We start from the raw sequence: 16145 nt of genomic DNA, 5'->3' as shown, positions 1-16145 counted from the left end.
AAATCAATAACAGAAAAACTAGGGAAAAGAAATCAAATACTTGGAAACTGAACAATACTCTCCTGAAGAAAAGACTGGGTTATAGAAGACATCAAGGAGGGAATAAGGAAATTCATAGAATGCAACGAGAATGAAAATACTTCCTATCAAAACCTCTGGGACACAGCAAAAGCAGTGCTCAGAGGCCAATTTATATCGATAAATGCACACATACAAAAAGAAGAAAGAGCCAAAATCAGAGAACTGTCCCTACAACTTGAACAAAGAGAAAGTGAGCAACAAAAGAATCCATCAGGCACCAGGAGAAAACAAATAATAAAAAATTAGAGCTGAACTAAATGAATTAGAGAACAGAAAAACAATTGAAAGAATTAACAAAGCCAAAAGCTGCTTCTTTGAAAAAATTAACAAAATTGATAAACCACTGGCTAGACTGACTGAAGAAATACAGGAAAGGAAACAAATAACCCAAATAAGAAACGAGAAGGGCCACATCACAACAGACCCAACTGAAATTAAAAGAATCATATCAGATTATTACGAAAAATTGTACTCTAACAAATTTGCAAACATAGAAGAAATGGATGAATTCCTGGAAAAACACTACCTACCTAAACTAACACAATCGGAAGTAGAACAACTAAATAGACCCATAACAAAAAAAGAGATTGAAACGGTAATCAAAAAACTCCCAACAAAAAAAAAGCCCTGGCCCGGATGGCTATACTGCAGAGTTCTACCAAACTTTCAGAGAAGAGATAACACCACTACTACTAAAGGTATTTCAAAGCACAGAAAATGACGGAATACTACCCAACTCCTTCTATGAAGCCACCATCTCCCCGATACCAAAACCAGGTAAAGACATCACAAAAGAAGAAAATTACAGACCTATATCCCTCATGAACATAGATGCAAAAATCCTCAACAAAATTCTAGCCAATAGAATTCAACAACATATCAAAAAAATAATTCACCACGACCAAGTGGGATTTATACCAGGTATGCAAGGCTGGTTTAATATTAGAAAAACCATTAATGTAATCCACCACATAAATAAAACAAAAGACAAAAACCACATGATCTTATCAATTGATGCAGAAAAGGCATTTGACAAAGTCCAACACCCATTTATGATAAAAACTCTCACCAAAATAGGAATTGAAGGAAAATTCCTCAACATAATAAAGGGCATCTATACAAAGCCAACAGCCAGCATCACTCTAAATGGAGAGAGCCTGAAAGTATTTCCCTTGAGAACGGGAACCAGACAAGGATGCCCTTTATCACCGCTCTTATTCAACATTGTGCTAGAAGTCCTAGCCAGGGCAATTAGGCTAGACAAAGAAATAAAGGGCATCCGGATTGGTAAGGAGGAAGTAAAATTATCTCTATTTGCAGATGACATGATCTTATACACAGAAAACCCTAAGGAATCTCAAGAAAACTACTGAAACTAATAGAAGAGTTTGGCAGAATCTCGGGTTATAAGATAAACATACAAAAATCACTTGGATTCCACTACATCAACAAAAAGAGCATCGAAGAGGGAATAACCAAATCAATACCATTCACAGTAGCCCCCAAGAAGATAAAATACTTAGGAATAAATCTTACCAAGGATGTAAAAGACCTATACAAAGAAAACTACAAAGCACTACTACAAGATATTAAAAAGGACATACTTAAGTGGAAAAACATACCTTGCTCATGGATAGGAAGACTTAACATAGTAAAAATGTCTATTCTACCAAAAGCCATCTATACATACAATGCACTTCCGATCCAAATTCCAATAACATTTTTTAATGTGATGGAGAAACAAATCACCAACTTCATATGGAAGGGAAAGAAGCCTCGGATAAGCAAAGCATTACTGAAAAAGAAGAAGAAAGTGGGAGGCCTCACTCTACCTCATTTCAGAACCTATTATATAGCCACAGTAGTCAAAACAGCCTGGTACTGGTACAACAACAGGCACACAGACCAGTGGAACAGAATTGAGAACCCAGATATAAATCCATCCACATACGAGCAGCTGATATTTGACAGAGGCTCAGAGTCAGTTAACTGGGGAAAAGATAGTCTTTTTAACAAATGGTGCTGGCATAACTGGATATCCATTTGCAAAAAAATGAAACAGGACCCATACCTCATACCATGCACAAAAACTAACTCCAAGTGGATCGAAGACCTAAACATAAAGACTAAAACGATAAAGATCATGGAAGAAAAAATAGGGACAACCTTAGGAGCCCTAATACAAGGCATAAACAGAATACAGAACATTACCAAAAATGATGAAGAGAAACCAGATAACTGGGAGCTCCTAAAAATCAAACACCTATGCTCATCTAAAGACTTCACCAAAAGAGTAAAAAGACCACCTACAGACTGGGAAAGAATTTTCAGCTATGACATCTCCGTCCACCGCCTGATCTCTAAAATCTATATGATTCTGTCAAAACTCAACCACAAAAAGACAAACAACCCAATCAAGAAGTGGGCAAACGATATGAACACACACTTCACTAAAGAAGATATTGTGGCAGCTAACAGATACATGAAAAAATGCTCTCCATCATTAGCCATTAGAGAAATGCAAATTAAAACTACGATGAGATTCCATCTCACTCCAACAAGGCTGGCATTAATCCAAAAAACAAAAAATAATAAATGTTGGAGAGGCTGCGGAGAGATTGGAACTCTTATACACTGCTGGTGGAAATGTCAAATGGTACAACCACTCTGGAAATCTATTTGGCGTTATCTTAAAAAGTTAGAAATAGAACTACCATACAACCCAGAAATCCCACTCCTCGGAATATACCCTACAGAAATAAGAGCCTTCACACAAACAGATATATGCACACCCATGTTTATTGCAGCTCTGTTTACAACAGCAAAAAGCTGGAAGCAACCAAGGTGTCCATCAATGGATGAATGGGTAAATAAATTGTAGTATATTCACACAATGGAATACTACGCATCGATGAAGAACAGTGACAATTCTGTGAAACATTTCATCACATGGAGGAACCTGGAAGGCATTATGCTGAGTAAAATTAGTCAGAGGCAAAAGGACAAATATCGTATAAGACCACTATTATAAGATTTTGAGAAATAGTATAAACCGAGAAGAACACATACTTTTCTGGTTACAAGGAGGGGAGAGAGGGAGCGTGGGAGAGGGTTTTTTTACTGATTAATTAGTAGCTAAGAACTGCTTTAGGTGAAGGGAGGGACAATACTCAATACACGGAAGGTCAGCTCAACTGGACTGGACCAAAAGCAAAGAAATTTCCGGGATAAACTGAATGCTTCAAAGGTCAGCGGAGCAAGGGCGGGGGTTTGGGGACTATGGCTTAAGGGGACTTCTAAGTCAATTGGCAAAATAATTCTATTATGAAAACATTCTGCATCCCACTTTGAAATGTGGCGTCTGGGGTCTTAAATGCTGACAAGCGGCCATCTTAAGATGCATCAATTGGTCTCAACCCACCTGGATCAAAGGAGAATGAGGAACACCAAGGTCACACGATGACTATGAACCCAAGAGACAGAAAGGGCCACATGAACCAGAGACTTACATCTTCCTGAGACCAGAAGAACTAGATGGTGCCCGGCCACAATCGATGACTACCCTGACAGGGAGCACAACAGAGAACCCCTGAGGGAGCAGGAGATCAGTGGGATGCAGACCCCAAATTCTCATAAAAAGACCAGACTTAATGGTCTGAATGAGACTAGAGGAATCCCGGCGGTCATGGTCCCCAAACCTTCTGTTGGCCCAGGACAGGAACCATTCCCGAAGACAACTCATCAGACATGGAAGGGACTGGACAGTGGGTGGGAGAGAGATGCTGATGAAGAGTGAGCTAATTATATCAGGTGGACACTTGAGACTGTATTGGCATCTCCTGTCTGGAGGGGGGAGGGGAGGATAGAGAGAGTTGGAAGCTGACAAAATTGTCATGAAAGGAGAGACTGGAGGGGCTGACTCATTAGGGGGAGAGCAAGTGGGAGTACGGAGTAAGGTGTATATAAACTTATATGTGACAGTCTGACTTGATTTGTAAATGTTCACTTGAAGCTCAATAAAAGTTAATTAAAAAAAATGTATCTAGAATGCAACTAGTTCCTATTACCTTGGGTACTACCACAACCCTGATCCAAACCCCATTAATTCTTGCATGAGTTAATAACAATAGCCTCCTCACTGGTCTCCCTGCTTCTATTCTGCCCCATCGTCCTCAGTCAGAAGAACTGACGCCTTTGAATTATGGTGCTGGTGAAGAATACTGAATATACCATGAACTGCCAGAAGAACAAACAAATCTGTCTTCGAAGAACTACAGCCAGAATGTTCCTTAGAAGCAAGGATGGGGAGACTCTGTCTCACATACTTCGGACATGTTATTAAGAGGGAGCAGTCCCTGGAGAAGAACATCATCCTTGGCAGACAGTCATCAAAAGAGAGGACGACCCTCAACAATATGGGCTGACATAGCGGCTGCAACAATGGGCTCACACATAGCAACGGCTGTGAGGATGGTTCAGGATTGGGCGGTATTTCGTTCTACTGTACATGACGTCGCTATGAGTCAGAACTGAGTCAACAGCATCAAACAACAACTCCTCAGTGTATTCTCTACACAGCAGCCAGAGGGATTCTTCTTAAAACATAAATCAGATCATGCCACTCCTCCGCTCAACAGTTGTCAACACTCATCTCTTATTAATTGATAGAAGATGTAGACAGAAAATTAGTAAGGACAGAGATGACCTGAAAAACACTATCAACCAAATAAGCCTCATCAACACTCTACCCAACAAAAGCAGCATCCACATTCTTTTCAAGTGCACATGGACCATTCATCAATAATCATCATTCAAGACAAACTATAAAACAAGTCTCAATAAAATTAAAAGGTCCAAAATCATAACATAGTATGTTCTATGAACACAATGGAATTAATTGAGAAACCATTCTTTATAATCTGGGAAAAAAATCACAAAAAAACACGTATCAAAATAATCATTCATGGGTCAAAGGAAAAAGCGTTAAGGAAGTTAGAAAACGTTTTAAGCTAAGTTATCAAAAAAAAACACAGCATAAGCAATTTGGGGATACAGCTAAAGCAATGATTAGAGGAAACTATACAGCTTTAAATCCTATTAGAAAGTAAAAAGGTTTCAAAATCAAAGATCTAAGCTTTCAGTTTAAGAAGGTAGAAAAAAGGACAAATTAATCAAAAGGCACACAGAAAGGAGGAAATACTTCAAAAAAGAAAGAGCAGAAATCAGTGAAACAGATAAAAGGGTAATAACGAAATATTATGAACAACTTTGTGCCAATAAATTTGACTTCGATGAAACAAATTCCTTAAAAGATACAACTTACTAAAGCTGACACAAGAAGAAAAAAGAATGAGAAGTTTTATATCAATTAATAAAGTTAATTCAAAATTAAAAACATTCCCACAAAGGAACTCCAGGCCAGGTGATATGTTTGCTATTTCTATCAAACACTTAAGGAAGAAATTATGTAGGTCTCACAAATTTTTTTAGAAAATCGAGGAATAGGGATAATATTACTCTGAAATGAAAACCAGACAGAGATCACCAATAAGAGAACTACAGACTCAAATCCCTTATGAGAATAGACAGAAAAACCCTAAACAAAAAAAAAGTGTAAACCAAGTTAAACATTATATTAATAGATAACATACCATGATCAAGTAGGTTTTATCCTAGAAACGCAAGGCTGGTTTCACATCCAGAGTCAATCAGTGCAGTGCACCATATTAACATAATAAGAGCTAATACATATTATTATCTCAGTGATGCAAAAAAAAAAAAAAAACAGGGACAATTCAAAACCTGTTCAGCAAACTAGGAAAAAAAGGGAACTTCCTGAACCTGACCAAGGGTTTCTACGTAAACCTATAAGCAATATTGTACTTGACACTGAACAGAACGCTCTCCCTTGTAAGATCAGAAACCAAGTATGTATACCCACTCTTAGCACTTCTCTTCAGCAGTGAACCTGTCACTGAATATCACTGAATAGCTATTGAACTCTGATAAGAAATAAAAAAACAGACATATTGGAAATGAAGATTTAAAGTTGCTTTAATTAAGACAACATGATCAGACACATAAAAAAATCCTAATGAATCTATGGAAAAATTACTAAAACTAACAAGGGAGTTTAGCGGAGTTTCAATATACAAAGTCGATTAAAAATTTTATTGTACATAAACTAGTAATGATCAATTGGATTGTATTTTTAATACCATTTACAATAGCAGCAAAAAATTAAATACTTAGGGGTAAATTTAAGCAAATTTGTCCAAGACCCTATACACGGAAACTACAAAACATTGATGAGAGAAAATTGAAGAAAATCTAAACAAATGCAGAGATGTACCATTTTCACCACTGAACATGATTAGAAAGCTTGAGATTGCTAAGATGTCTATTCTTCCCAAACTGATTTATAGATTCAATCCAAATTCCAGCAGGCATTTCGTAGAAACTGACTGATTCTAAAATTTATACGGAAATACATAAAACCTGCAATAGGCAAAATAATTTTGAATAAGAACAAAACTAAAGGACAACGTGGCTGCATTTCAAGACTTAATATAAATGTACAATACTAATCAAGATGCGAAATCGGTGGGAGAGGACACATACAGAAGGAGGTCCACACGTGTACGTTCAACTGATATTCAACAAGGATGCCAAGGTTATTCGATGGGGAAGGGACAGTCTTTTCAACGAATGGTTCCGAAACAACTGGATACCCACATGGAAAAATAAACCCTGCCACTGACCTCCTGCCATACATGAAGATTAAGTTCAGATGGTTGCAGACCTATATGCAACACCTTGAGAGGTAAGCCCCCTGTGGTTCATGTGTACTGTATCCCCACCACCACCATCACCCCACCACTACCAGCCTTTGGTGGTGCTGCCCCCCACGCTGCAAACCTGTCAATGTCAGCCTTAATAAATGGTTTGTGGTGAAACACTGCCATCTTGTGGCCACATCTTTTTCTTCGCTCAACCCCAAACTCCCTTGAACTAAGTGAGACCTGCTGCTTTTGTTTCCTGAACCCATTTACTGAACACCGGCGATGCGCCAGGCACACCTTATAGGCACCTTTCGCGGATCAGCAAAAGGTAGATGTCCCGGTTTACCAATGAGGAAAATGAGACTCAGAAAGGTAAAGTCACCAGGCCACCACTGGACAGCCAAGGGACCTAAGCAGACCCCCAGCCCTTCCAGTCCCCTTCCCACAGGATTTCCCAGTATGCTCTCTGCTCTTTTTGGCAAAACTTATGGGGAAGGGACCCATCAGCAGTCTTTCCATTTCTACCTAGTCTTCAGACAAAAAAAGCCAGCTCAGACCCGTCTGTTTGCTAACATGTCAATGGTTTGCTTATATTTTAAGGAGTGGGCTCTTTTCCCAGCAAGTGGCACAGATGAAACCTCGGAGCTGCTTTAACACCAGGCAGACTTTGCAATAACAGATGTTGTCTATATATAAAAGTAATACATGCAAATTATATGCACTTAGAAAATACATAAACACCTAAGGAAAACATGAAATTACTGGCACTGCCACCACCCAAGTACATCCAAATGTTAGCAGTGCATGTTCTTGAAGCTGGGGTCATACTTTATACATGGTTTCCACTCAACATACTGCAAAGCATGAGCCAGGGTCACAAGACGCTCACAACAATGGCTGCGTAGCCACCATGGCCTTTTAGCTGCTCCAAATAATGGTGTGGTGAGCACCTTCATGATGCAAGTCATTGTGCACAGCTGACTGTCTCTTTAGGGTTAAGAGGGCTGAGGACACTTTCTAAGTCTCTTGCTCCAGATGGCCAAGCCTGCCTCCGCTGAAGGGGGACACAGCAAGGTCTGTCCCCAGCACCCTGTCTTGGTGTGTTGCTCTTTTAACATCATTTTTTATTTACTGTGTGGGTTTGCATTGTTTTAGTTCCTAGTGAGATTGAAATGCTTTCTTGTGCTCACTGGTCATTTGGATTTCTCTTGTGCCTCAAACAGCAGAAAGGTGCCGCAGACAAGTGGGGTGCACGTGTGAGCCACGGGAGCCACGGAGGTTGCAGGTGAGGTGTTCTTGGTCTCTCTACCTTGCAAACCCTGGTCATGAAGATCAAGGGTCACAACTAGTTAGGCAGGCATGCTGGGCCCCCTCATGGGAGGAATCCAACCAGTTGTTCTGGAAACCCAACCTAAGTAAAGCAGGAGAGGAAGAAACCAGACCCCTACTTCCAGGCTAATGGTATGGTTTGAAATCCTTACTATCTAGTCTACAGTCAGTCCTACAGAAAGATCATCCAGAGCACAACAGAAGAAGGACGGAGGCAGGCAGCAGAGGCCTCCTGGAAAGGAAGCTTCAAAAGAGTAGCAGTGCTCCGTCAGGGCCCGGTCCCGCCCCAGAGTTTCAAACTCAACTGGTCTGGAGGAGGGGGGACAGGCCTCAGTGTTCTGTTAATGTTCCCTGGATGATTCTAACATATAGCCCATAATGGGTTAATGCCCCTGGTTTTGACATCCTAGGAAACGCTCAGAACTTTGCCTTTGTTGATCATCATCTGACAACTATTGCCAAATGGCCTCCACTCACAAGGCCAGGAACAGCATTACAAGCTTCCCAAACATGAAGAACCTTACACAGAACAGCAAGCCTCTTGGACAGGCCCAAGATAAGCCACACTTTGATGTCAGAAAAAGCACATGAGAAATCTGTGTATGAAGTTTCCTTCCATCAGGCCATGAGGTGTTAACAACTCAAAATCCAAAGCAATGAAAGAAATGACTGCTAAATGGGATGATGTAAGGATAAAAGGCTTCAAGACAAAAGACACTAGGAGCAAAATCCAACTGGGAAAAGAGATTTGCAACTTCCTCCACAAACAAAAGCTAGTCCCACTAATAAACAAACAGTTCATAAAAAAACAAGGCACAAAAGACCAAAACAACCTGATAGAAAAATGGGCAAAAGACAGGAACAGTCCCTTAAACCTCTGAGAAGATGCTCAACCTCACTAGTAACTAGAGAATTGCACACCTAGAGGACGGCAAAAAACCCAAAGGAGTGACCACACACTCCCTCTTGGCAAGGCTGTGGGAAAACAGGCCCTCGCCTGCTCAAGAACCACCTCCTACCTTCACCGCTGCTAACAGCCCTCTTCTAAGAAGCAGTCCCGAAGACACACATGACACGCACAGGATTTTCACTGGAGCATGGTTTATGTCAACAAAAAGATCGGCAACGGCCCAAATGTCCATCAATAACAAACTGGTTAAATACTCCATGGTTGGGCCACAAGATGGAATACCGCACATCAAACATGAGAAATGAGGATGACTGAGATAACACCTGGAGTTCAAGGCAGGGTGAGTTAGCTGGCTGGTGGGAGGGAGAGCTGCCACCCATCTCGGCTCAGGAAGCAGTTCTGGCTGATTGCCCCTGGCCTTAATTATTGCCTTCCCTGGGTGGGAGCGGAAGAAGAGGGATTAGCCCGCAGCAGCAAGCGATTGGAGCAGATAGGATAGAACACAAAGAGCAGAGCAGGGTTTGCTATGCCCTAAAGGAGGAAAAACAGCAGCAATCCCCAAAGAGCTGAAGCAGAAACTAGCTCTTGGGGGTCAAAGCAACAGCCCCACTCTTTGTGAACTAGCCCTTAATTCTGGACCACGCACGTGGAAGAGCAAAGCACAGATTACACTGTCCTCGTCTTGTCATCCACAGGTGGCCTGGTGTTTCCTAGCCCTACTCAATGCACTCCATGACATGTATCTGCAGGGTGTCGATATCCGGAGCCTGATACTGGCACTTGGGACAACAGAAATCAGGTGGCTCCTCGGGGGGGCTTCTCCTCTGGCTAGGCAGGGCCAGGTGAAAGGAGTGATGAGCTGGGAAAGGAAAACCAGCGTCTATTGTTAGAGGCGTCCTGTACTTGCTGAGGGGTACGAGTCAGAGAGAAGGGAAGGGTAGAAAAAGTACTGATTCGGTACCACCATACCTAACCTAGGGTCACCACCCATGTGTAACCAAGAGCAACCCCTACATCGCTCCCTTCAGCCTCACAGGGGAAGGGGGATACTGATGGAGAGGGGCCGGCCTACATAAGCTTCAAACTGTCCCAGCTGTCTTCACCAGGAGAGAATCCAGAGGCCGAGAGATCTGATTTCCTCCATCACAGAATCCTTCTCCCAGCAACCTAGTCTACCCACCTCCTCCTCCTGCTCCTCCTCCTCCTGCAGGCCCAATGCTGGAGGCTAACAGGTCACCTGGTCACTCACCTTGGGCAGGAGGCAAAGGTGGCTGGGGGCCCTCGACATGCCGCTTCCGCATATCCTCAATCAGAGCCCTTGGGAAACAGAAACATTCCCGTCAGCACATGCGCATAAAGCTCTTAGCCAGACTAACTTAAAAAGCTGTTGGCAAAATGGGGGAAGGGGGCAGAGGAGGGGGGTGCTAGCCAACCTAGAAAGCAAAGAGGAATGAGTCTCCTGAAGTGACTGCTGGTGGTCCAGATGCCAGTTCCCGCCTCCCCACACAGAGGGGCCCACCTGGCTGACTCCTGCGAGCTGGCCTTCAGTTTGCTGTACTCCCTCTGCAGCTGCTCCAACTGCTCCTGCAGCAGCTCCTTCTTCTCGGCTAGCTTTTCCCGGGCCTGCCTCTCAGCCTGAAAGTCCGCTTTGTAGATATCCGCCTGGTAAACCCAAGAGAGAAGAGCTGCCCAGCACACCCATCAAGCCCTCCAGGCCAGAAACAGGGAACAGAGGAGACCCATGACTGCCTTCCCGGAGGTCACGAGTATTAACTGTTTAACGAGAAACTAATTTCCCCTGTAAACTTTCACCTAAATCACAATAAAAATAAAAATGTGGGCAAATCTGCTACAAAACACTGCTTTGAAGTGTTGAAAATCAAGGATGTCACTTTGAGGACTGAGGTGTGCCTGACCCAAGCCATGGTGTTTTCAATTGCCTCATATGCATGTGAAAGCTGGACAATGAATAAGGAAGACAAAAGAAGAATTAACACCTTTGAATTGTGGTGTTGGTAAAGAATACTGAATATACCACGGACTGCCAAAAGAACGAACAAATCTGTCTTGGAAGAAATACAGCCAGACTGCTCCTTAGAAGCAAGGATGGCGAGACTACGTCTCACACACTTTGGACATGTTGTCAGGAGGGATCAAGAGCCAGAGGAGCTGACGAAATGCTACTACAAAGGGTGATGTCAACTGCATAGAAACCAATGTCTATTAGTGCTTCTGGGCGTAGTGGACAGGGTGAAATGCAGAGGTAATGCTTAAGGGGCAGTGAGTTCCTGTTAAGGATAATGAAAAACTTTGTAAATTTCCCGACTTGGTGAACATAATGTTACTGAACTGTACATGTTAAAATGGGAAAATGGGAGGCTACACAAAAGAACTATACGATCATTCCATATTCATGTAAAATTATATGTGCCTATGCATAAAAATTATGTGCGCCTATGCATTTTATGCATAATTAGTGTTTTTACATAAATTTTTCAAAGAGAGAAACGCCAAGTCCCAGTGCCAAGGTGGGCCCAGGCTGCCCCCCACCCCAGTGCAGCCCACCCAGGAGAGCTCTCACCTGGGCCCTGAGCACGGGGACCGTCTCCATCACTGTCTTGTGCTGCTCCGCCTCCTCCTTCAGCTTGTCGATCAGCTCCTGCTTGGCCACCAGGGCCTCCTCAGCCTGCTGCAGCTGCTGCTTCAAATCTTCCAGCTGGATGCCCTAGAGGCAGGCAAGGGGGAGCTGATGGCAGACAGCTTCCAAGCAGGCCACTCTTCTGGGTGAGAAGAACCGAGGAGAGTGGAAGAGTGGCCCAGGCAAGACTGGGTTGGGGTAATGCCAGCCCCTTCGGCCTGATCACAAGATGGATATGTATACCAGGGAGAACACTGTGGCCCCAGAGAAAAGAGAACTTGATATTTTCCTTATGGCTTATGAGAACCTCGAGTTGGGAGGGGCCCTCTGAAGTCATCTGGCACAATCCCCACTGGGCAGACATTCTCTCTCCAGAATCCAAAGCTGGGCAGCCCTTCTGAAAGCCTTCAGGAAACAGGGACCACACTCTCTCCTAGAGCCACCCACTCTGAGGTAATTACACAGACCCCTGCCTGCCAGGTGCGTGCCATCAACTCAGCCATGCTGACCATCGTCCGATACAGATGCACCCACCTCTAACAAGTCTTCTCTGAGGAGACTAAACAGCTACAGTTCTGTAACCCTTCCTCATACGGTCTGCTTTTCAGGGTGTAACTTTCTAAGTCTCTTCTGAGTACCTTCAAGTTGGACAGCATCCTTCAAAAGATGTGGTCCCTAGAAACCACGCCCAATCTAGGAGAGATCTGAGCAGGACAAACTAGAAAAGGACTACCAGCTGCTCTGAATGGAGGAATGGAAATGCTACTGGGGAATAGCCTGCCAGAAGCCTAGCGGGTAATTGTTCACAGGAGGACATGGATATGGAGACCAGCACCCTCCCCAGCCCCTAGGGCAGAGCCTAGTCAAGCTGAAGCAGCCTAAGGCATCCTCTAGACGGTGCGGCAGACCTTCCCTGGGCAGACCTTCCCCGGGCCGTCACAGCTACAGCCTTCATGAAACAGTAAGTCGAGTATTCCCCCCAAAAGCCAATTCTCCCAAGTCTGAAGGTAGGGCCTTGTATTGCAATATTCTAGAATTTGGGGGATTAGGCCCCATGCTGTTCTCCTTTCATGAGGCAGCAGAGAAAGGGTGGAGGGCAAGGTCCTGTCTCAGACAATCCCAGAGACGTTACTGCTGGAGGCTCTGGGACAGCACCTGGCCAGGTATCAGCCTCCCAGCCATACTCACTCGGTTTCGCTCACTGCTGGCCATGCTGCTCTTGATGTGATTGTCATAGTCTTGGAAAAGCTGGTGATAAGCCACTTGTAACTGGGCCAGCTTCCGCCTAAGAGAAATGGACTTTCAATTGAGGCACAGCTCTTCCTGGTCCCACCTCAGCCTTTCCTGTTGAAAATTCAACCCTCTTCCTTCTTGTCGCAGGCACATGCCTTCAATAAGGGATTCCAAGGGTACACTTGTACCCTTGGGGCCATCAATTTGAGGCAGGGTCTGATGACAGCAAGTATTATTAGTGCAACTGAACTGATTGTTCAACATTCAGTATCTTTTTCCTTAAAAAGCTAATATTTTTCAAAGGGAGATGAGAATGGCTTATAGTGAAACAGAACTGTCCTACGCTCTTCAAAAATGCCAACTTCTTGTGAATACAGAAAGGCAGGAGGTCTGTTCTAGATTACAGGAGACTAAAAAGGTGGGCAAATCTAAGATACATCTCCTGGTCCCACCCCAGCTGGAGCAAGGGAGAAGGAAGAAGACCAAAGACACAAGGGAAAGATTAGTCCAAAGGACTAATGGACTACAGCTACCATAACCTCCACCAGACTGAGTCCAGCACGACGAGATGGTGCCCGGCTACCGCCACTGAGTGCTCTGACACGGATCACAATAGAGGGTCCCAGACAGAGCTGGAAAAAATTGTAGAACAAAATTCTAGCTCAAAGACCAGACTTGCAGGCCTGACAGAGACTGGAGAAGCCCTGAAAGCATGGCCCCCGGGCACCCTTTTAACTCAGTACTGAAGTCACTCCTGATGTTCACCCTTCAGTCAAAGATTAGACAGGTCTATAGGGCCAACACCACCACACATGAGGGACATGCCTCACAGTTCAGTCTTGTGTATGAGACTAATGGGCACGCCAGCCCAAAAGCAAAGATGAGAAGGCAGGAAGGGACAAGAAAACTGGACAAATGGAAACAGGGAACCCAGGGTGGAGAAAGGGAGACTGCCAACACATCACAGGGCTGGCAACCAATGTCACAAAAAAATGTGCGTATTAACTGTTTAATGAGAAACTAATTTGCTCTGTTAACTTCCACATAAATCACAATAAAAAATAAAAACGTGGGCAAATCTGCTGCAAAGGGCCTCTTTAAGGTGTTGAAAAGCAAAGATGTCCCTTCGAAGACTAAGGTGCACCTGACCCAAGCCATGGTGTTTTCAATCGCCTCATATGCATGGGAAAGCTGGGCAATGCATAAGGAAAACTGAAGAACTGACGCCTCTGAACTCTGGTGTTGACAAAGAACATTGAATATACATACCATGGACTGCCAAAAGAACAAATCTGTGTTGGAGGAAGTACAGCCAGAATGCTCCTTAGAGGCAAGGATGGCGAGACTGCATCTTACACACTTTGGACATTTTGTCAGGAAGGATGAGTCCCTGGAGAAGGACATCATGCTTGGCAGAGTACAGGGTCAGCAGAGAAGAGGAAGACCCTGGACGAGGTGGACTGACACAGTGGCTACAACAGGCTCAAGCCTAACAAGCTTTCATGCCTGTGACCTCTAACCTTTCATGCCTGTGACTCGTTAAGCTACAAGGCTAAGGGACAGAAATAGCCTCTCACCCACAGGAGGCAGAAAACAACTTAGAACCTGATCTTCCCCCCTCCTTCCTCCCTCCCAGTGCCAGCCCAAAGGCACCCCTGCCAACCCTAGGGTCAGGTGCCAGCTGGCTTATCACCTGCCTGGGACCCAAGCCTCCCACCTTCCGCACCCTCACGGCACTACAGTAGGCCCAGCCGGCAGCCTACTCACTTCTCCTCCGAGGCGGCCTGACGCTCCATGCGCAGTGCGGCCTCCACGCTCTGGCTCTGCATGCGCAGCTGGTCCACCTGCACGCTGTGCTGCTGCTGCAGCGCCTCCCGCTCGTTCTCCAGCTGCCTGGCCTGCTCGCTGGCCGCCCGGGCCCTGGTGGGGTGGGGGCGGGGATCATGGTAGGCTCCCAGCGGGGTTGGGGCAAGCACTGGGGCAGGCTCCGGATATGGCTATGCTCCAAGTCGGGAGTCAGATACTTGAGGATGTGCCAGGCAAAGAGAGAGCACGAGTAACACTCTGGGCACCAAGTCCCTCATGGGTTTCCCTGGGTAGACACATGGCCAACTGACTCTATCTCCCACTGCTGGAGAGAGAGGCCAGGAGGGGTGAGAGGCAGCTGCGAGTGCCCCTCACGGGAGGGAGGGGACTGAGGAAGCATGTGCGGCATCTCACGCTCCACCTGCCCACCCGCCCTCCCAGACTTTTGCCCTGACGGCTTTTGTCAGGAGTCCTTTTGCCGTCCTCAACCTGAGCCCTTCCAGCCAACCACTGGCCATGGCAGTGGCCTTTGGGACCATCTAAATGCCCCCTAAGGCAATGCTCTAAAATTCTGGAAACGATCTAAGAGCCAGAGCGCCAGCTGGGACCATGGGTGATCACCTAGCTCCCACAGTCATCACTCCACCTGCTCACAGATAAAGCCCGTAAACCAGCCTCTTCTTGGGAATTCCGGAAGTGGCTTCCAGGGCAGGCTTTCCCTCCCAACTCACCTGCCCTCCAAAGCCTGCAGGTCCTTGTTGGCAGCCTCTAAGCGGCTCTGGCTCTCCTGGAGCTCCCCTAGCAGTGACGTCACCTGGGCTTTCACCGAGGCCTTGTCCTCAGCCATCTGCTGTAGGAAAAAAAACCGCCTCCTGTCAGCACCACTTTCCTCCCCCACCAGTTTCCCAGGCTAACGCACATGCATCTTGAGGCTTCTCCCCTCCCCTTAGCACCCCAACCCTGGGGCCCTGGATCCTCTAACCCCAATGCACCCTGACTCCTAACTTGCCCCCACCTCCATCTTCAGCAGCCCCCTGCAGCCCCCGCCCACCCTCACCCCTCACCTATGCAAGGCACTGTGGGCACTGGAAAGGGAACGAGCCCATCTGCCCGCACCCCAACCCCTCCTCCTCATCTCTGGGGATAGGGCAAACAAGCCCCCAAAGGAGAAGCAGGAGGTACTGGGGTGCCTCATGAGGATGCAACCAGGAGGGACACAACGCAGCTGGCAGCCAGTGACCAAGGTGGGGGGCAAGACAGGAAGACGGTAAGGAAAATATATGCCCTATTCCACAAGCATGGATCCATGAGAGAATAAGATGGACTGACCAGTGATGAAACTTCCAAGTTGTCTGAAATCCCCATC

At 45.3% G+C, this 16145-nt stretch overlaps 1 protein-coding gene across 3 annotated transcripts in view; it reads right to left on the bottom strand.

Moving 5' to 3' along the window:
- Window positions 1-2862: 2862 nt before the first annotated feature.
- IKBKG (inhibitor of nuclear factor kappa B kinase regulatory subunit gamma) overlaps window positions 2863-16145 on the bottom strand; it is a 27018-nt gene continuing 13735 nt past the window's right edge. For 2 of the 3 annotated variants that reach the window (XM_064277816.1, XM_023540746.2), the window contains exons 4-10: window positions 15511-15629; window positions 14741-14893; window positions 12929-13025; window positions 11684-11827; window positions 10622-10764; window positions 10352-10419; window positions 2863-9961 (exon numbers count right to left, since the gene is read on the bottom strand). In XM_064277816.1, coding sequence (XP_064133886.1) covers window positions 9819-9961; window positions 10352-10419; window positions 10622-10764; window positions 11684-11827; window positions 12929-13025; window positions 14741-14893; window positions 15511-15629 — 867 coding nt within the window. In that variant the 3' untranslated portion in view covers window positions 2863-9818. The remainder of the gene's footprint in view (window positions 9962-10351; window positions 10420-10621; window positions 10765-11683; window positions 11828-12928; window positions 13026-14740; window positions 14894-15510; window positions 15630-16145) is intronic. The other variant, XM_064277817.1, reaches the window with a different exon arrangement.

This window comes from Loxodonta africana, chromosome X, assembly GCF_030014295.1.
Source record: "Loxodonta africana isolate mLoxAfr1 chromosome X, mLoxAfr1.hap2, whole genome shotgun sequence".
NCBI classification, from domain to species: Eukaryota; Metazoa; Chordata; class Mammalia; order Proboscidea; family Elephantidae; genus Loxodonta; species Loxodonta africana.
Note: the sequence above shows the minus strand (reverse complement) of the source record. Positions and strands in the feature narration are given on the sequence as shown.